Source organism: Puma concolor, chromosome D4 (assembly GCF_028749965.1).
Source record: "Puma concolor isolate L17-30 chromosome D4, mPumCon1.1.hap2, whole genome shotgun sequence".
Lineage (NCBI taxonomy): Eukaryota > Metazoa > Chordata > Mammalia > Carnivora > Felidae > Puma > Puma concolor.
In genome coordinates, this window is record NC_141679.1 from 6975929 (window position 1) to 6997382 (window position 21454).

A 21454-nucleotide genomic window follows, 5' to 3' on the forward strand; every position below is an offset into this window, starting at 1 on the left:
TTTATTTACTTTTGAGAGAGAGATGGAGTATGAGTGGGGGAGGGCAGAGAGAGAGAGGGAGACACAGAATCCGAAGCAGGCTCCAGGCTCCGAGCTGTCAGCACAGAGCCTAATATGGTGCTCGAACCCACAAACCCTGAGATCATGACCTAAGCCCGAGTCAACCGCTTAACCGACTGGGCCACCCAGGAACCCCAAGTCTTTTATGTTTTAATGACTGGTAGGGCTGGCCTCATTTTCTTCTTTCTCAGAGCTTTCCCAAATATTCTCATTGATTTAATTTTCCAAGGCTCCTTCTTCTGTTGCTTTTGCAAAGTGTTTTAAAAAAAAATATGGGCTTGGGCCACCTGGGTGGCTCAGTCGGTTAGCGTTCAACTTCGACTCAGGTCATGATCTCACAGTTCACGAGTTCAACCCCGCAACAGGCTCTGTGCTGATAGCTCAGAGCCTGGAGCCCGCTTCGGATTCTGTGTCTCCCTCTCTCTCTGCCCCTCCCTCACTCTCGCTCTGTCATTCTCTCAAAAATAAACAAACATTTAAAAAACAACAACAACAACATGGCCTTGTATTTTCTGACTTCTGCCTCCTCTGTAGGGTCCATAACCCTACTTTAGTTGAGACCTTCTCTTTCTTTTTCCCCTGATGTTCTTGTCCTGGATAAGTTGAATTCTACTCACAGACGTTTCCTCGGACAGAAAGCATTATGTAAACTTCATCTAGCATTGTGAATCACTAATTCTGTTCCTGAGTAGCTATGGGATCTGGGGGCAAAACCATCTCCAGATTTTTTCAACTATACATTGAAAATAAAAAATAACCTATTTCATAGGGGGTTTGTTTTGTGCAATTAGAAATAATTTTCAGGCAGTTCTCAGTCCTACCTGTCAGTAGAATTTGACTCACTTAATTACTCCCTCCTTGGTACACAACTGGCTGACTTCCGGCTGACCCCACACTCACCCTAACTTACCTTCCCCCTCAGACTCCCTCAGTGTTGCCTCCTCAGCCTAGAAAGTGGGGGGACTCCAGAACTCAGACTTCAGACCTCTTCTCCTCTCATCTAAATTCACTCCCCTAGTGAGTTTATACTATCTTCAGAATTTAAAGGATGACTCCCAGGGGCCTGGGTGGCGCAGTTGGTGACACGGTTACACGTCAGATTCTTGGTTTCGGCTCAAGTCATAATCCCAGGGATGGAGCCCGATGTCAGGCTCTTCGCTGAGCACGGAGCCTGCTTGGGATTCTCTCTCTCTCTCTCTCTCTGCCTTTCCCCTGCAATCCCTCTCTCTCTCTCGCTCTCAAATTTAAATAAACATTCCCAAACTTTGTATCTCCAGCCCAGACCTGCGCTACGTACTCAAAATCTGTACACCTAACTGCTTCCTTATCAACTCCCACTGGACGTCTCAAAGATATTACCAATTTAATGTACCCCAAAACAACTCTAATATTCTCCCCCAAACCTGTTTCCCTTACGGTCCTCCCAATCATCTCAGTTAATGACAATTCTGTTCTTCTAGCAGCTGGTGGGGGGGGGGGGCACTTTTTGTCCACTCTCTAATCCACCTATCCCTGGGTTCATCCATGTGGCCACAAGTGGCAGTGATGAGGTCTTGGACTGGTGGGGGTTCGGAGTTAACAGCCAAGAAAGAATTCTTGAGACGTCTTTGGTGCAAAAGTGTGATTTTACTGGGGCGCCTGGGTAGCTCAGTCAGTTAAACGTCCGACTTCGGCTCAGGTCATGATCTCACAGTTCGTGAGTTTGAGCCCCACATCGGGCTCTGTGCTGACAGCCCGGGGCCTGGAGCCTGCTTCAGATTCTCTGTCTCCCTCTCTCTCTGCCCCTCCCCTACTCATGCTCTGTCTCTCTAAAATGAGCAAATGTCAAAAAAATTTTTTTTAATTTTTTTTTTAAATGGCCATTTTATTAAAGCACAGGGATAGGATTCATGGACAGAAAGAGCTGCACGAGGGTTGTGCAGAGTGACCAGTCATATACTATGGAGTTGGGGAGACAGAGTCAAATAGGAGGCCTCCAGAGGGACTGGGATGTGCTAAGGAGGACTCCCAGGACACCTGAGGCTTTGCTGTCTTCAAGCAAAGGTGGTTTTCCCTCTAGTAAGGCATTAACATCAGGACAGCAGGGGGTTTCTGGAGAAATGTTCTACTCTGTATGTGCCTCAAGTATTTGCCAATGGGCTGCAGGTTATAAGGAAGTTTAATCTTACCTGCCATTTCCTTCTTGCCTTTGTTCCCACATCACTGTGGACGGGAGGGTGACGTTGGGGCTCCAGGATATGAGGTTTCTGGAGATTAGGCTGTTGATAAGATTGCCTTTTTCTTGGAATTTACTAAGATATTTGTAAACCGATGGAGACTCCCGTCAGCAGGACTGGGGTCTCCATCAGTTAACTATTTGTTTTCTTTCCTCCCCTTTGTCCTTGGGCAGCCAAGGTGCCTGAGGAATGCCACCAGTATCCAACCTGGGGTGGGGGGGGGGGAGGAGGGGGGGTGATGCCAGCTTGTGCTTCCCCCTCGGCTGGCCTGATGCTCCCTCATCACCAGCTCAGCTTTTCCAGGCCGGAATGACTGTGACGGCCCGGCGTCCCGCCATAGGGTCCATCTCAGGCTTCTTCAGACCCTGACTTCTGCAGGATTCCTAGAAGGCAAGCCCCAGCACACAAGCCCTTCCTGAATCTCTTGTCCACGTACATCCTCTGAGGTATTACCGTGAACTCAGAGCCCTTACCGCACTAGGCCCCGCTAATGCCTATGTATGGAGAAATGCCCGTGTTAGGCCCAGCCGCCCAGACACCTCCCACAGCTCGGCACTTACTTACTCATTTGTCATCAACGAACTTTAGCAAAGCTGCAATTAGTCGACAGCTTTGTGGGGCCTGTTGATGTGACCACAACACTCAGCTTTTTTTCTCCCCGATGACAGGATGATTTCTCTGCTGTTTTGTTTGTTTGTCTAAACATTTTTTTTTTTCTAAGCCAAACTTCCTCAAGATTTTCTTTTAGGGCCCTTTTGCAGCTAAAAGCTCAAATGTTCCCGGCGTTGGAGATTAGAAGTACTTTCTCTACACCTTCAGGTTTTCTAGTGTTTCCCCACTTGGACTTGTGCAGACTTTTCCCTTCTTTTGTCACTTCTGTTTTGTAAGTTTTCCACTCCTTTCGTTTGTGTTCTTTTTCCTTACGTAATCCCTTCCTTGGCTTTCCTTGGGTTATTTTGATGGCCTTTTTCTAACTACAAGAACTGAATGTGTAAGTCATTTGTTTTCATTCTTTTTTCTTTTTTTTTTAATTTTTAAATGTTTATCTTTGAGAGAGAGAGAAAGAGAGACAGAGTGGAGTGTGAGCGGGAGAGGGGCAGAGAGAGAGGGAGACAGAATCTGAGGCAGGCTCCAGGCTTTGAGCTGTCAGCACAGAGCCTGACGGCGGGGCTTGAACTCACGAGATCATGACCTGAGCCTAAGTTGAACGCTCAACCCACTGAGCCACTCAGGCGCCCCTGTTTTCATTCTTTCTTAATCATGAATAAATATCACAACCTATTCACAATGTCTGTCTTCCTTCCTTCCTTCCTTCCTTCCTTCCTTCCTTCCTTCCTTCCTTCCTTCCTTTTTCTTTCTTTCTTAAAATGTTTATTTTTGAGAGTAGGGGAGGGGTGGGGGGGGGGTAGATACAGAATCTGAAACAGGCTCCAGGTTCTGAGCTGTCAGCATACAGCCCAATGAGGGCTCGAACTCATGAACTGTGAGATCAAGACCTGAGGCAAAGTAGGATGCTTAAGAGACTGAGCCTCCCAGGCGCCCCATCTAAGTGCAGTGCCTCCTACCCATTAAACGCCCCCTCTAGCCCCCCAGCCCCCCAGCCCCCACCCCCGCCATCCAGTCCTCCAGCTCAGATACACTTACCCTGTGGCTGGCATTGTAGTGGACACACGTTATTTTAACAACTCATGCCAATCTTCCAGGCCCATGTTACAGGTGAAATAAGCACTCAGATGTCTGTCTTGTGATGCCTGGCTGACTCAGTCAAAACAGCATGCAACTCTTGATCTCAGAGTCATGAGTTCGAGCCCCACCTTGGGTGTGGAGATTACTAAAAAGAAAAATAAGTAAACTTAATAAAAAAAAAAAAAAGTCAGTCTTGTGTTTCCATTCCTGGAATAGAAATATTTGAACAGTTTTAAGGCTTTGCCCCCTAACCGTGCCTTCCTCCCTCTGTCCTCTAACTCAACACCCAGAGCAAATGCCATCTCTGCAAAGTAAAGGTTCCTAAAGCACTGACCACCTGGTATAACACAGCCTCCCTCCACACTTTCACACGTTCTATTTTGTTCCTAACACTGATCTCAAATTATCTTGCTCGTTTGTTTCCTTGAGACGACCTGCCTCCACCACTAAACTTAAACTTCCAGGAACAGAAACTAGGTGTTGTTCAACACCGCATTGCCGAGGCTTCACTGAAGAAATACCCATGGCATCAATGCGTTGCCGAAAGCAGAGAATGGAGCTTGTGCAGGAGCCGGCACTTCTAAGACTCCGCTAAAAGTAACAACAGCTACTCTTGAATCTGAAAGCGTGATCCTGGGAGATCAGAGGCACCCCTCCAGGGCTGGGACTCAGGGCACCTCACTGAATTTCGGCTGGGTGTCCCCTCCTGTGGTGGGGGGGAGGAAACGAGCCCAGTCACCCATTGTGATTCTACGCACAACAACGTACCTTAAAACCTGCGCGAAAGCAAGTGGGGAGGAGGAGCGGTCGCCCGGCCGCAGAGGAGGGGGGGAGGTGCAGGCTGGGAGTGGGGGAGGAGTGGACAGTCTGGAGACCCGGGGGAGGAGGCGCGGGGGCGCAGGGGTGGGGAGGGGCGCGAGGGAGGGCCGGGGCGGGACGGGCGCGGAGCTGGGGGAGGCCGAGGGCACGCGGGGGGGCGCCGACGAGACCTCCCGGGCCCCCGGCGGCGGCGGCGGCGGCGGCGGCGGCGGAGGGGGAGGGGAGGAGGCGCGGCGGCGCGCCGGCGGGGGTCGCTGAGGCCGCGGCGAGGGCCGCGCGGGCGGGGCGCGCGGGCGGGGGCGCCGGGGAGCCGCGGGGCGGGCGCTGGGGCCGGCCGGGGGCGGGCGGGGCGGCCGCGGTGGCCGTCGCCTCACTTCCGGGAGCGCCCGGGCGCCGCGCCCGCCTTCTGCCGGCCGGCCCCGCACCGCACACCGCACAACGGGGCGAGCGCGCAGCCGGGCCGGACCCCGCAGGGCGCGCGGCCCGGGCCGCTCCCTCCGACCATGGGGGCGTCGGCGCGGCTGCTGCGCGCGGTCATCATGGGGGCGCCGGGCTCGGGCAAGGGCACCGTGTCGTCGCGCATCACCAAGCACTTCGCGCTGAAGCACCTCTCCAGCGGGGACCTGCTCCGAGACAACATGCTTCGGGGCACAGGTGGGAGCCCGGGCCGGAGCGGAGGCGGCGCGGGGTGGCCCGGGTTGGGATTTGCTGGCGGGGATGCGGGTCCCGCGGAAGCGAGACCCCCGGAAGCGAGACCCCCGGATACGGGTCCGGGTATGCGGGTGCAGGGATTACGGGCGCAGGGTCGCGGACGCAGCATCCCCCTCCCGCTGCCCAGCGGGGCAGATCTTGGCTGCTGAGCAATTGCGCCCCGAAGGCTCCAGCCTCCGGGGGCCGGGGGCCGCTTCCGGCGGGTTATTGGTGAAAGAGGTTAGGAATTTAGGACGAGTTCGAAGTTCAAAGATCAAAGTAAACCGCTTGCTTGGTTTGTTAGAGAAGCACGTCCAGTTCCAGTCGCTGCTGCTCCCTCGGGTTCTGTGGCCTGATCTCCACGTGCCCTTTAACCTGGAGGACTGAAGTTTGACCTGAAGGGTTTGATCTTCCTTTTTTTTTTTTTTTTTTTTTTTTTTTTGGTTACACTGGGATTTTCTGGTTCTGACGTTTCTTCCATAATCTGAAGGCCCGAGTATTTTTCTTAGGCTCGTTGTAGTCACAAAAATTGGCTTAGATCTTTGATACCCCAGAGATTTCTTAGACAGGAAAGCTATTCTTGTGCATAGTTATCGGAAGTTTCGTTTCTCGTGCCAGATAAATTCTGATAACTCAGTGCCAAATCCAGTCAAACTCTATACAGTGGATGAGTTTTATGTCAGTGAAAATCATCTCTTAAGAAACCTGCTTCTATGTATTTATGTTTTATTTTTATTTACTTATCTTTTTAAAGTCCGCTCCACACCCAAGGTGGAGCCCAGTATGGGGCTTGTACTCATGACCCTGAGATCAAGACCTGAGCTGAGATCAGGAGTCAGATGCTTAACAGACTGAGTCACCCAGGCGCCCCACGAAAGGTGTTTTTAAAAAGTCAGCAGTAGGATGAGTTTTTTTTCCTCAAAGGTGTTGACCTTTGTTTTCCAAAAAACTCATTTTGAACCCCCTTTTATTTTTTTAAAATGTTTATTTATTTTAAGAGAGAGAGAGTGCACGCATGCAGTGAGAGCAGGGGAGGGGCTGAGAGAGGGGGAGAGAGAATCCCAAGCAGGCTCTGTGCTGTCAGCCCAGAGCCAGTCTTGGGCCTGATCCCATGAACCATGAGATCAAGCGGAAATCAAAAGTCTGAGGCTTAACCACCTGAACCACCCAGGTGCCCCTGAACCTCCTTTTCACATTCATCTTTTTAAAGTTTTATCTATTTATTTTTGGAAGAGAGTGAGCAAGTGCTCGAGAGAGAGAGAGACAGAGAATACCAAGCAGGGCCACACTGTTAGCACAGAGCCCAGTTCAGGGCTGGAATTCACAGACCATGACCTGAGCCCTTATCAAGAGTTGGATGCTGGGATGCATGGGTGGCTCAGCGGGTTGAGCGCCCGACTCCAGACTAGGTCATAATCTCGCCGTTCCCGGCTTCAAGCCCCGAATCGGGCTCTGTGCTGACAGCTCGGAGCCTGGAGCCTGTGTCAGATTCTGTGTCTCCCCCTCTCTCTGCACCTTCCCTACTCAAACTGTGTCTCTCTCAAAAATAAGCAGTAACAAAAAAAAGTTTTAATTTTAAAGAGTTGGATGCTTAGCCGACTGAGCCACCCAGGCGCCCCACATGCCCCTGAACCTGCTTTTAAAAAATTATTGAAGTAATGCCTACAGAGGTAAAAGAAGAATTGGAAAAAGGACAGAAGTACATGAAATGAAAAGTAAAATCTTCTCTCATTTCCTGCCTCAGCCCCATTCTTCACAGGGGAACAGGATCTCGTGTTTCCTTTTAGAAATGTGTGTGTAGGGGCGCCTGGGTGGCTCAGTCGGTTAAGCGTCCGACTTCAACTCAGGTCATGATCTGATCTCGCAGTCTGTGAGTTCGAGCCCCGCGTCGGGCTCTGGGCTGATGGCTCAGAGCCTGGAGCCTGCTTCTGATTCTGTGTTTCCCTCTCTCTCTGCCCCTCCCCCGTTCATGCTCTGTCTCTCTCTGTCTCAAAAATAAATAAACGTTAAAAAAAAAATTAAAAAAAAAAAAGGAAATGTGTGTGTATAACACACACATACGTGTGTATAGGTATGCGTGTATATAGGTGTGTGTATAACCTTCATATCTCTTATTTTATGAAATATGCAATCATACTGTGTATGTATTCTGCACCAGTGTATTTTCACTTTATATCTAGGATGTTTTTCCACATCAAAACATAAAAGTCTGTTTCATTCTTGTAATGCTTACTTAGGTATCTATTTGCTGAATATTAAGTCTGTTTAATCCCCTATTGATGAGCATTTAGCTTATTTTTAGGTGGGATTTTTGTCTGCTTCAAAATGCAGACAAATACGGGAAGAAAAACAACCACCTCAATGTTTTTAGTTCTCTTGGATTTCTCTGTTCAGCACCTAGTCTGGCGAATTGCTGTTTTCATTTTTCTCTTCTAACGTTGATCCTTTAAAACATACAAAATGTTTTGTCATTAGTTAACGCTTCTAAATAAGGTTAAATTGCTTGGCCTGCTTGCTAAATGTTCTTGATGCAACATACTTCAGTAGTTAGGTAACAATAAACAGCCTCCAGAATGGCACACCAGTGGGGGTAAGGTTATCCAAAGTAGGAAGGCATAATCCTTAAGGGGGCCTCTGAAAAATAACTGGAGCAGTGAGGTGTAACGATGTGTTTAAAGAACACCTTCAGCAGAGAGTTCAAGTTACCTTAATTTGTGAAAACATAAAAGGTTTTTTAAAGTTAAGTTTAAAGCCTTAATTGGCTTTACTTAATTGTAAACTTTTTTTTCAAAATGAAGAAACATTGCTCTTTGTGTATCCTTAACATCCCTTGACGGGCCTGCTGTCCTCTTTCTGGCTCCACAGGGAGAAAGGAGGCTGGAGGGAGGGGAGAGAGCATCATGGGAAAAGGCATCCAGCTTGCCTCAGGTACCTGCTCATTTTTAATAAGTCTTTAAAAAGGACAGTTCTTTACCAAAGAAAACAAAGTGGAGCTTAAGGAGGCGTTCAGGAGATTGTTATTACAGATGTTCAGTATCTCAGGACTAAGAACATATTCTCAATAAAAATGTTTCTCTTCTAATAGTTTTCTCTTTGAATATTTCTCTCCTTCCTCTCCCTCTCTCTCTCTTTCTCTCTTTTGTGTGTGTGATTGGATCTTTCCCACAGGATCAGAGCCAGAAAAGAGGTGTTGTCTCCTATTGAAAAAAACTAGAAGTGAACTATACTTACTATAAAGGAAGAAAAACACGTCACGAGACTATACAAAAGAAAATTAAAATCCTCCTAATTACAACACCCAGATACAATTGTAATTAATCCTTTAGTGCCTTATGTGTTTTTTTCTTTCTCTTTTCTCTGTTGCATTTGTATGTCCAGCAAAACCTCGGTTTGCAAGCATAATTTGTTCCAGAAACATGCCTGCGATTCAAAGCACTCATATATCAAAGTGAATTTCAAGAAACATGGGTGCAATTGTGATCATGTGACGTTTGGCATCATATACTACTCGTTTTGCAAGACCTCGCTCGTTTATCAAGTTAGAATTCATTAGAAATGTTTGCTCGTCTTGCGGAACACTCTCGGAACAAGTTACGTGCAGTCCAAGGTTCTATTGTATTTGCAAAATTGTTGCATTCTAAATGATTGTTTATATACCTTTTTTTCTCACTTACTTTGAGCATGCTTACATGCCACGAAGCGGTCTTAAGAATGATATATTTTTTAACATTTCCCTGTTATTTGGACACTTAGGTTGTTAACCATTCTCTGCCATAATAAATACCATTACGACTATCCTTGTACACGAATGTTTCGTAGCATCTCTGCCTATACTTGTGTCCTTCCAATAGCAAGTCCCTGTTGTGGAGTTTCTATAAATATGGTATTTCATGAGGGTGCTGTGTTTTTGTTTTTGTTTTTTAAGTTTTTTTTTAATGTTTATTTGTTTTTGAGACAGAGAGAGAGAGAGAGAGACAGAGCATGAGCGGGGGAAGGGCAGGGAGAGAGGGAGACACAGAATCCGAAGCAGGCTCCGGGCTCCGAGCTGTCAGCACAGAAACCCACGAACCACGAGATCACGACCTGAGCCGAAGTCAGCTGCTTAACCGACTGAGCCACCCAGGCGCCCTGAGGGTGCTGTGTTTTATAACCTACAGCTGTCATCGATAGCTAAAGTTCATTTTTATTTTTTAAAGTTTATTTATTTTGAGAGAGACAGAGACCGTGTGAGCAGAGGAGGGGCAGAGAGAAAGGGAGAGAGAATCCTGAGCAGGTTGTGAGCTGTCAGCATGGAGCCCAACGCCTGGCCTGAACTCTGGAACCGTGAGATCATGACCTGAGCCAAAATCAAGAGTCGGACGCTTAACCGACCGAGCCACCCAGGCGCCCCTATAGCTAAAGTTTAAAAAGTTTAAAATCAGCCCAGAGGATGTGATAAGGACCCTGGAGACACAAGACAACCTGTTGACAGTAGCAAACCTGTAGTAATGGTGGGCCAGCCCTGACCCTGGAGTCAGGAGACTTGAATCTGACCCTTAGACATTAGGCCAGCCTTCTCACTTAAAGATGAGAAACTGAGTTCAGGAGAGGTTGAAGAATTCGCTCATTAATAAACAACAGTTGCTGGGAGATCAGGATGAACACTCAGGTCTCCTCGAGCGCCAGTTAAACACACTTATGCGGTATTGACATTCAAGAAATAATTTTAGGTAGACACGATTTTTTAATTTCAAAGTATATTTGAAAAGCAACTAGCACACCAAACCTTTACTTTTATGAACATTATAGTCTGTTCATCTAAAAAGTTGGGTCACTTTAGGGGTGCCTGGGTGGCTCCGTTGGTTAAGCGTCGAGCTCTTGACCTCAGTGCAGGTCGTGATCTCACGGTTCGTGGGACTGAGCCCTGCAGCGGGCTCCGTGATGGCAGTGCAGAGCCTGTTTGGGACTCTCTCTTTCCTTCTCTCTCTGCCCCTCCCCTGCTTACAGTCTCATTCTCTCTCTCTCAAAATAAATGAATAAACAAAAAAATAAATAGAGGCACCTGGGTGGCTCAGTGGTTAAGCATCTGACTTCAGCTCAGGTCATGATCTCACGGTTTGTGAGTTTGAGCCCCACGTGGGGCTGTCTGCTATTAAATTTTTTTTTATAATGTTTATTTTTGAGACTGAGAGAGACAGAGCATGAATGGGGGAGGGTCAGAGAGAGAGGGAGACTCAGAATCTGAAGCAGGCTCCAGGCTCTGAGCTGTCAGCACAGAGCCCAACATGGGGCTCGAACTCACAGACTGTGAGATCATGACCTGAGCGGAAGTCGGAAGCTCAACTGACTGAGCCACCCAGGCACCCCTGGGCTGTATGCTATTAATGTAGAGCCCACTTCAGATCCTCTGTCTCCCCCCCCCCCACTCTCTGCCCCTCCCTTGCTTGTTTTCTCTCTCTCAAAAATAAACATTAAAACATTAAAATAAATTAATAAAAGAAAATAAAAAGGAAATCATTTCTGGGGCACCTGGGTGGCTCTTGATTTCATAGGTGTGAGATTGAGCCCCACATTGGGCTCCACACTGAGTGGGGACCTGCTTGAGATTCCCTCTCCAGCTCTCTCTGCCCCTCCCGCACTCTCTCTCTCTCACAATAAACTTAAAAAATAATTTCTATTATTCTTATTTTTTTTTCTGATAGAAAATTTATAAAATACCCAATAGTGTAAATATGTACAAAAATCACTTATATCACACAGAGATGGCTACTATTTTTTGTTTAATATTTATTTTTGAGAGAGAATAAGCAGGGGAGGGGCAGAGAGAGGGACAGAGGATCTGAAGTGCTGCACCGACAGCAGAGAACTCGACTCGGGGCTCAAACTCACGAACCGTGAGGTCAGGACCTGAGCCCAAGCCAGACTTGGATGCTCAGCCAACTGAGCCACCCAGGCGCCAGTGAGGACTACTATTAACGAGTTGCAAGTGGCTTTCCATTTTTTTTTTTTCTGTCTGTACATTTGCATTTATATATTTTTATATAATAGAGAATTTGAAATAGGTGTAGATTATTTTCCAATTCTGTTGACAATGCACATTATCATATGAGTGTGCTATCCAGAGGTCCTCTTTAGCGGTTTCCTAGGGGGTCTGGAATGGGATAAAACAAATACACCTGCTGATAGGTTTCGTCTCCCTCCTCTGCTGTAGAAATCGGCGTGTTAGCCAAGACTTTCATTGACCAAGGGAAGCTCATCCCAGATGATGTCATGACTCGGCTGGCTCTACACGAGCTGAAAAACCTCACTCAGTGCAGCTGGCTGTTGGACGGTAAGTGGTGTTGGGAGCACCTCAGCTGTCCAGAGTGAGGAGCGTGGGCAGAGAAGGAGCATTTCGTGGCTATGGACGCACGTCTGGTGGGCAGGGGGCCTGAATGCCGCCATCCAGCACCCTGAAGACTTGGGCCACTCGTCTTCTCTGGACCTGCTTGTTCATCTGAAGGGAACAACAGAAGTGGACTACACGATTTCTGTGCTCCCTTTAGATGTGACGTGTTCCTTCCCCCTCCTTCGAGAATATTTTATGGTGAGGGAGGGTCACGACAAAAGGGAGAAGGAACGGTGGAGAGTAATTTACAATCCAGCTGTGAACTTTCCCGAGCAAGAGGTGTGGTGGAATCCTTGAGGGTAGGTTGATACTCGGGTCTGGGGGGGTGGGAGAGAGAGAGAGACAGGTATTTATTTTGAGGAATTGGCTCACATGATGATGGAGGCTGAAGAGTCCTACGATCTTCAGGGTGAGCGTGCAGAGACCCAAGAGAGCCGATGGGCGATCTGGCTCCAGTCTGAAGGCCAGCAGGCTTGACAGCCAGGAGGAGCTGGCCTCAGTTTGAGTCGAAGGCAGGAAAAAACCGAGGTCTCAGTCTCAACTCCAGGGCAGGCAAGCAGGCAGGAAGAACTCCCCCTTATTTGGAGGGGAGAGTCAGCTCTTTAGGTTTGTTCAGGCCTTGGGTGGCTTAGGCGAGGCCCACCCACATCAGGGGAACAGTCTGCTTCACTTAGCCCGCTGACTTAAATGTTACTCTTGTCCCAAAACAGCTTCTCAGACACACCCAGGGTAACACTTGACCAAGTGTACGGATACCCCATGGTCCAGGCGAGTTGACTCACAGAATTAACCGTCATCCCAATTGCCCTACAGCTGTGATCAGCCTGCCTGGTATTCTTGCTTTGTTTTCGGACTGTTCAACATTAATGAATCCTCTTCCTTCTCTCCCCTCCTCCCCCACTCCCTTCCTCCCCTTATTCTTTTGTCATTGTTGTTGTTGAATTTGTAAAGGTTTTCCAAGGACACTTCCACAGGCAGAAGCCCTGGACAGAGCTTATCAGATAGACACGGTGATTAATCTGAACGTGCCCTTTGAGGTCATTAAGCAGCGTCTCACTGCTCGCTGGATTCATCCCGCCAGCGGCCGAGTCTACAACATTGAGTTCAACCCTCCCAAAACCGTGGTGAGTGGCTGTGGTGGCACTGGCCCGGCCTCTCACGGAGCAGATGGTCTCTGATTCCTCTTGCCCTCACAGACGGAAGTTCTGTGACGCCTGACCAAAGCTCCAGGGGGACGCTCTGGGGTCACTTGGCGCAGTGGACGAGTCCAGTCCACTCAGCTTGTTGGGAAAGGAGTCCCCAGGAGCGACAGGGGGCTTGGTACTCGTTCAGAAGTATTTGCGGATTTCCTACTATGTGCCAGGCGGTGTGTTAGGAGTTGGGGTGATAAGGATTAGTGACCACTTGAGAGGGTTTGCAGTTGAGATTCCCAGTCTATAGCTGATTCATTCTGTGTACGTACGAAATTATTTAGAGGCTGGAGATGATCCTGGGGTCTCGTGGCCCTGTGCTGCAAAACGATCTATGTTTGGATTTGCTTCTGTTTACTGAAAAACACGCTTTTGTGCTTGGTAGTAGCATACAGATGTTTAAAAATCACTTAGCTGCTTATAAAACTATGCTTCAAAACGGAGATGTTTGGTACCAGCCTCTCCTAATTCTTCCATAGGGCATTGATGACCTTACTGGAGAGCCTCTCATTCAGCGTGAGGACGATAAGCCAGAGACAGTTGTCAAGAGACTGAAGGCGTATGAAGCCCAAACAGAGCCGGTCCTGGAATATTACCAGTGAGTCTGTCGCTCTTCAGAGCTTCTCTTGCGTGATGAAACACCAAGTCAGTTTTCAGTTAACCCATGCTTTCCAGCTGGAATGCTAACATACCAGAAGATCCGGTTCAAACTGGTTTGAACGGTAAGGGGGAAATGTAGCCTGTGTAACAGAGAAGTCCCGGAGGTAGGCTGGGCTTCGGTCACCACGAGGTCTGGACAGAATGTTGGCGTTCTCCCAGCTTTCTGTGGGCTTTGTCCTTAGACTCCCCGCGTGCTCACACACAGTAGCCAGGAAACAGGCAGGGCGTCCTCTTTCACGGAGGGCTGAGGGGTCAGCTTTCCCCCCAGTGGACAAAAGCCCCACACGTCGTGAAGACTGCACCAATTTGAGCAGCCACTGTGGTCAGGGAGCACCTTGCACCGACTGTTTTAGGGTTAGGTGACCTCTCGTTCTGGAGCCGGCCCCTGCTTGGGAGGGAGGAGACTGGCCGGTCCCCACGTGGAGCTCGGAGTGGACCGACGTCGCCCCAACTCTGCTGGCAGGTAAAGGGTGGGCTGCCGTGAGCGCTGGGGCTGCGAGTCCAGGAATGCCCGCCACCTGTGCCACTGGAGGGCGCATGGAAGCTTCAGGCAGCTCCCTATCCCTTCGTTTGGCTCACAGTCTTCGAAAGCTTATGTTCTCACACAGTTCCGTCCGCTCTTCAGGAAGTTCCTATCCCACAACACCTACGGGAACTCTCCTGGATAAATCTGTGACCCAGTCTCCTTAGTCTGGCTTTCCCTCTGCTTATGGAGGAGGGATCCTTCCCATCCCCTTTCCCTTCACACACGCACTACCTGAACGGTGCTTCGGAGTCAAGACAGCACAGTGTTGTGGTTGGAGCAGACTCTGGAGCCAGACTCCCCAAGTTCACATCCCCGCTCGTTGTTTATTCACCTGGTCTTCACCTCTTGCTTAAATGGGGGTAAGAATAAAGGGCCGAAAGGGTGAGTTAGTGTAACTCCTAGGATTGTGTCTGACCCATAGTAAACACTGTGTAATCAGTGGTGTTGTTGTAATGGGGCAGGTACGCAGCGAAATCGGAAGCAGCAGTCTCCAGACTATTCTAGTAGTACTTTCTGGAGGGCGAAATTACAAGGGCACTTTCTGGGGTCGCTGTTACCCATAACTCCGTGGTTCCTAGAATGAGCTTGTCTCTTCTGGTTACCAGCTGTGCGTGTGTGGCCCCGGGCAAGGCATTCAGCCTTTGTGGCACACATTCTTTGTGTGTGTCAAGTCAGAGCAATAGTAGATGGTACCTACCGTACAGGGTTATTAAGGGAACTGAGAATCCACATGAAGACTTCCCGCGGCCCTGGCACTAATAAATCACTCAGTGGTAGCTGCTATTATTATTCCCTCTGTTGACACCGTGCCAAACTTTGGTCCACACGGATCAAGGCCGGGCCCCCAGGAAGCTGTATCTGCCATATGTGGGGGAGGCTGAGAGCTGGGTAGATCGTGGTTACCGTACAACGTGCTGTGTGCTGCTATCAGTCAGGAACCTAATTCACACTAACTTTAAGCAAAAGGGGAATGTATTGTAACCACAAGGTCCAACGATAGTTCCTGTGTCCAGTGTTCACACAGTGTCCTCAGGCCTCGGTCACACTTGGCTCTACTTTTCCATGTTGGCGGCTTCGATCTCAGGTGGGCTGTCCCTCCGTGAGCCTCTCAACACCCCAGCTTATCTCCTACCAGTTGAGCTACTGAGCAGAAAAGAGAGCGTCTTTGGCAGCAAAAGCCCTCTGGTCGGCACTGATTGGCCCTGGTCACGTCCATTCTTGAAGCTGGGAAGTGGGGAAAGTCCCACCCAAATCGCATGGACCTGGTTTGGTGAAGGTGGTGTTTCCCAAAAGGGGTTTTGTTATTCACTCAAAAGTAAGCAGAAGGGAGAAGGCATTGTTGCTGAGCAGATAAGAACCCTGCGAGCCTGTTCGTGGAGGTAACCACCGGTTACTTCTCTCCCGATGTGGGAAGAGGGGTCGGGAAAGCTGCAGAGAGGAAACATAAGGATCCAGGTCCCTGTCTTAGGAGATAAACCTGGTCTTTCCAGGCTTCCGGCTTTTGCTACCTCTTGCCATTAATTGAAGCTTTTCCTTCTAAACGCCTGCATGCAGAACTAGGGCTGGACTTAACCAAAAACTAAGAGTAGTATATGGAATATCAATATGCGTTGATATTTTTATTTATTTTTTTTAATGTTTATTTATTTTTTGAGAGAGAAAAAGAGACAGAGCATGAGCAGGGGAGAGGCAGAGACAGAGGGAGGCACAGAATCTGAAGTAGGCTCCAGGCTCCAAGCTGTCAGCACAGAAACCCACGAACCACGAGATCACGACCTGAGCCAAAGTCGGATGCTTCACCGACTGAGCCACCCAGGTGCCCCTGCACTGATATTTTAAATACTGACAGTTGTATTTGTTTTTAAAACTCTTTCAGCAGTGGGACATTTACAGAGTAATTAGGTCTGTGTTAACAAACAGCTTTATGTTCTTACTCTTTAAAGGACCTACAGTTGAAGCAGGTTTTATTACATAGAAATTAAAAGGGCACATGTTCATCCAAGGTACAGCTTTAGGATTGTATACAATTGTATACAATAGGTGCCTGCACTTGTGCCCTCAGTAATTAACTCACTTGTAACACTGGCTTGATTCAGGAGGCCACAGCAGTGAAGAAGCTTGTTCTCTTGAAAGCTTGACAAGATGCCTGTGAATTTAGGAGGGCTTCTAATATGCAGAGACTACACTATTTGCATAGTGTCTTTCCTTAGCAGATGTTTCTTAACCAAGAAAACAGTGGGAATTACTCAAAGTTAGTCTTAACTCTGGCCAATTGTATGAGGTATCGAGAGAGGAATGCTTTTGTCCCCAGGGAAGCCTCTGAAAACCAGGTGAAAGGTTGCAGAGGTACGATGATCCCGTTTTCAGGAAGAAAGCAGGGTTCAGCCTTGAAGACACTGTGTGCCTGTGGGTTCCAGGAGGAGGGTAAGCAAAGAGAGGAATGCCAGCATGTCTGGAGGGAGTCTGTCTTTTGAGGAGCAACCCTGGGATTCTGATCTCACCCCCAGGAGTAAACAGACACTGGCTGCTGGTCTGATGGCAAGCCAGACAAATCTGCCTGGGGAAAAATGGAGAAACACAATAGGAAGCTCAATAAAAACTTTGTATTCCCTTTTCCTCTAAAATGTGAAAGGATAGCATAGAGGAAGAAATAAAACTAGGCAAAAAGAAGGAAGCACAAGCAAGTATTTGACAGCAGTTTTGCAAGTGGGGAAGTAGACAGAGGCAAGGAAAGGTATCTGACAGGCCCCGTGTTGGGGAGCTACTCCGTGTGTGATCTGGGCTGTTACTTTCTAAACACACAGTTGTATCAGTAACAAAAGGAATCTGAGCTCCAGAAAGGATTAAGTGAGCCAGTATATTTAAAACACTGAGCACATACTCAATAAATAAGTGCTACTGTTTTTCAAGTGACTGTTTCCATAAGCCAGAGGGCACAGCTGAAACTAAAATCTAGGTTTACCAACGCTAAGCCAATGCCTCTTTCTCTGGATCACAGATTACTAACTGAGACCCCTAAATCCACTTTTTTTTTTTTTTTAAGTAAACTCTACCCCTCAAGGGCTTGAACTCACCACCCTGAGATCAAGAGTTGGATGTTCTACCGACTGAGCCAGCCATGCGCCCCTCACATCATCATCTTTGAAGAATCACTTTGAGGGGTACCTGGGTGGCTAAGTCATTAAGCGTCTGACTCTTGGTTCCTGCTCAGGTCATGATCTCATGGTTCGTGGGTTTGAGGTCCGTGTCAGAACCTGCTCTCTCTCTCAAAATAAATCAACATTTAAAAAAAGAAAACAACAACAACAATCACTTTGAAAAAGCTCATTAGGAAGAGTCAGACCTGTGTTTTTCTGTTTGTCATCTTTAGGAAAAAGGGGGTGTTGGAAACATTCTCCGGAACAGAAACCAACAAGATCTGGCCCTATGTCTATGCTTTCCTACAAACAAGGGTTCCACAAGTAAACCAGAAAGCATCAGTTACTCCATGAGGAAAAGTGCATAAAACCAGTAAGATGAGCAGGGGCTCCTCGTCCGCAGCCTGCCATGTATGAGTTTTTTTGAAAATTGTATTAGTTTCAGTTGTACTGATTTTATTCTGGAAATTAAGGATATGTCCAATGACGAAGATTTATATTTCCGTCCAATGTGTTTTATCCACTTATCTTCTATGGGCATGCAATTAAAAAATATCAGATATGTCTTAACTTCTGAAAATTTGTCTAAAGGATAATTAAAAGAGCAATCGGAAATAACGTAAGTTTTGTTCAGAAGAGCAAGTGATACAAATTTTATTTTTCTGGAAAAGCTAATAAAAAAAATTCCACGTCACTCTGGAAAGTATCTCATCAGAGAAATTTGCGTAGACTGTTGCCCAAAAAACGGCATCACTAGCATTATGGTACATGGTTTTGTGAGACACTAGGTCTATCAAATTCCAGAAAACAACTGGAAACGCGCATGTTTCAGGATGCAAATTCACTGCTGCCTTTATACTAAGAAACTTACAAGCATAGCCATTTTTGCTGTATTTATTTTGTCGTTAAACATACCTTCAGTTTACTCAGAATTTTCAGTCTGCTATACAATTGTATTAAACTAGCATATAGGAAAATACTACTTTCCTATGACATGTTGTCTTTTGAGAATACGTGTCCTGAGGAAAATGTTAGAAAGGGACCCTAGAAGTTCTTGCAGAAGCACCGAAGTTGAATTGTCCACAGAAAATGTCATTACAGTCTTATGTTTCTGGGTGTTACTCAGGTTAAGAAATATGTGCTACTTGCCAGAAATATGACCTACTTGCCAGCTTCTGATCAGTGTGTAACCTCTGGGTGAAGAGTAACCAGTTAAAGTACAAAAAGAAAAGCAAAGCCACGGCCCGAAGTGAAGTAAGCATACTTGGTCATCAGGAAGTAGGAACAGGTGTGCCTGGGGAGCATTCCCTTGACAGAGGGAACAATCCTAATTAGTAATCAGGTGTAGCAATTAAGAAGGATTTACCTGAAAGGCTGAAAAGGACCGGGAAGGTAACTGAGTTTGCTGAAGTTCTTTGTTCATCAGAGAAGCGGACACCTCGCTTTCCCTGCTGCCCCGTCGTCTGGCAGGAGAACTGTGTTTGCATGCTGGGCAGCCATCTAAGAGTGATGACAATTTGGTTTCTTAGCGGGGCAGCAAGGATGCACGCTTCTGTCCCGTGGCCTGCTGGGAAGAGCGGGGCGATGAGGCGGAGGGGAAACCCAACCACATCTTCAAGGGCACATTTACTCTTATTTTACCTGGTGCTGAGTCCAACGAAACGAGTCCTCGTACAAGCGGTTAACTGCCTGTGAACATTTGGCCCATTTTATTCCAGGCGCTTAAAATACACATGCCAGCAAGTTGTTCTTTATTCTGTAGGGAGAAACTCTTCTCTTTCGATTTTTAAAAATTCAACGTTAATCTTTCAGAATGGACCAAGGCTTTTAAAAATAGTAAGCATTTCTTTACAAAAGTTTCTACGATGCTTTATTTGAATGTTAATATTATGTGCTTTCTAAAACGGTTGTGAACTACTAAGCTTAGGAATTATCACTGGGTTAGCAGGTACATGAGTATTAATGTTCTACAATAAAAGTGAATTTTAGAACTGTGGGTATTACTCTGTGTCCAGCATTCCACAGGGCTGACTCCATCCCACCCTTCTGTTCTGCTGCCCTGATGTCTCCCGCACTTCCGAATTAGTGACTACTTTCTAATAATTGTCTTAAAATTAAAACTGTGTCTTAAACCAGTACAGAGGCTGGTTTCATTTTAAGCTAGATCTCCTGCTGTAGTATTGCGGGCATACTGGACACACTTGGATTTGGAACTCAAAAAGGGCAGAAGTACGTGGCTATTGAAAGTAAGACCTCTTCCTGTGACCACTCCCTCCCCGCCTCAGAACACATAACCGGAAGTTTTGCACGTACATCCATTACTTTGGGAAATGCTCGCACTATTACTTTTTTGCTTTATTAAAGCAAATAGAGAGAACTTGTTTTACGCCCAGTTGATGTCATAGACAGTTCTGATGAAGACTGTCATTGTTGAAAAGCTCAGTGACCGCCTTCATGATTTAAGTGCCACATGGAAGTATGTCCAGAGCTGAATGCCATGGCGAGGAGAAGCTACCATGCCTTAGTTAAAAGGCTGGTGAGGACGGTACCTCAGCCCACGACCCTGCGTTCTGGGGTACCCGTCGTTCTGGTACACCTTTCGCGAGCAGAATGTGCTGCGGGAAATGCCCATTGGCAACACCATCTGCAAATAGTCTCCATCTCTCTTTTGAGATGGGTTAAATACTGGCTCAAACTTTTAACCCCCAGTCCATAGCTGTTTTCCAGCCAGGTGTTTACAATGGCAAATATCTGAGCAAAATATCTGAGACATTCAATAGTCCGTGGCAAAACTTACGTTAACAACAAATCATGGTGATTACAGACCTGAAACTGCTGTTAGTACCCGCAACCAACATCAAGAATAAATTTGTATCTTCTCGTTGACAAAATAAATAGCTTTCTTAACTTTGCAATTCAAGATTTTGATTTTGGAAGTTACTAGTTTAAAATGTGTAAAGCACGGTAAAAGCCAATATGCTCAGTAGAGTGCATACCTGACTCCTTGTTTTTTTTTGTAAACTAACGATCACGTTTTCCCATATATGTAGCACTGGGTAAAGTTAAATTGTCATGCCAAATTGTATTTTGGAAGGATTTTACCCGAGGAAATCAATTTGATGATGTTTCATATTTTACCAAAAGACTCTTAAGTGTTTGAATAGTAAACAGCAGGAAGAACCATGCTGTTTTAAGAAACCAAGTGAACGATCCAATCATTTTATCATTTTCATACTCAGAAAAAAGTTCAAATCTAATTCTTCAAGGCGTATGAGAATGGTTTTGACTTCACTATTAGATGCTAAGCAATTCATAATCAACATTTTATTCATGTTTGTAACCCCCCCCAACCCCCCGCCACCCCGCCATCAGCTTAAGCAAGCAAGCAAATACCTCTTCTAGGAGTCTGCTTTTCGGAGACCTGTGACATGGTAACAAACGTCCACTATGGAAATCCACACAAAGGATTTTCACATAGCGTATCACATAGATGCAAAACCGAAATGAACAGCCTTAAGCTTAAATTTGACAAGTGCATCTCTGTCCGGGATCAATTTAAGAATTGAAATACGTGACTGATTTTTGAGAATAGTAAATGGACATCTTTATTTTTCTCCAAAAATACCCCAAGGTTAACTTCAGGATCACTTTGTCTCAATCTACAGTTTTTCATCCTGTAAAAAAAATCCACTTATTAAACCAGATTCATGTTCTTTGGTCAGCCCGTTATTCTTTTTTTTTTTTTAAGTCTATTTATTTTGAAAGAGAGAAAGAGAATCCCTGCAGGCTCTGGACCGTCAGCGCAGACCGATGTGGGGCTTGAACCCAGGAAACGTGAGATCATACCTGAGCAGAAATCAAGAGTCGGATGCTTAACCTACTGAGCCACCCAGGCACCCCATGTGAATTCACTTTTAATGTTTATTTATTTTTGGGAGACAGAGCGTGAGCAGGAAAGGGGCAGAGAGAGAGGGAGACACACAGTCCGAAGCAGGCTCCAGGCTCTGAGCTGTCAGCACAGAGCCCGATGCGGGGCTTGAACTCACAAACTGTAAGATCCTGACCTGAGCCGAAGTCGGATGCTTAACCGACCGAGCCACCCA

At 46.9% G+C, this 21454-nt stretch overlaps 2 protein-coding genes across 5 annotated transcripts in view; one reads left to right on the forward strand and one right to left on the reverse strand.

Moving 5' to 3' along the window:
- Positions 1-5029, reverse strand: part of RCL1 (RNA terminal phosphate cyclase like 1) — a 97751-nt gene extending 92722 nt beyond the window's left edge. For 3 of the 4 annotated variants that reach the window (XM_086684892.1, XM_086684888.1, XM_086684890.1), the window contains exons 1-2: positions 4731-5029; positions 3921-4107 (exon numbers count right to left, since the gene is read on the reverse strand). The gene's annotated coding sequence lies outside the window, so the exon portion shown is untranslated. Of the gene's footprint in view, positions 1-2228; positions 2319-3920; positions 4108-4730 lie in introns of all 4 variants that reach the window. The other variant, XM_086684891.1, reaches the window with a different exon arrangement.
- Positions 5030-5169: 140 nt separating this feature from the next.
- AK3 (adenylate kinase 3) lies at positions 5170-20226 on the forward strand. The gene is made up of 5 exons (XM_086684894.1): positions 5170-5435; positions 11662-11781; positions 12790-12962; positions 13508-13626; positions 17585-20226. The coding sequence occupies exons 1-5, from the start codon at positions 5285-5287 to the stop codon at positions 17703-17705; spliced, it is 684 nt and encodes a 227-aa protein (XP_086541020.1). The 5' UTR covers positions 5170-5284; the 3' UTR covers positions 17706-20226.
- Positions 20227-21454: the final 1228 nt, after the last annotated feature.

What these genes read in the sequence shown, in the direction of transcription:
- AK3 (XM_086684894.1), top strand. Translation starts at nt 5,285, where the DNA reads ATGGGGGCGTCGGCGCGGCTGCTGCGCGCGGTCATCATGGGGGCGCCG. An exon ending in TCAACCCTCCCAAAACCGTG is followed by an intron (nt 12,963 to 13,507) that starts GTGAGTGGCTGT and finishes ATTCTTCCATAG; the next exon opens with GGCATTGATGACCTTACTGG. An exon ending in CCGGTCCTGGAATATTACCA is followed by an intron (nt 13,627 to 17,584) that starts GTGAGTCTGTCG and finishes TGTCATCTTTAG; the next exon opens with GAAAAAGGGGGTGTTGGAAA.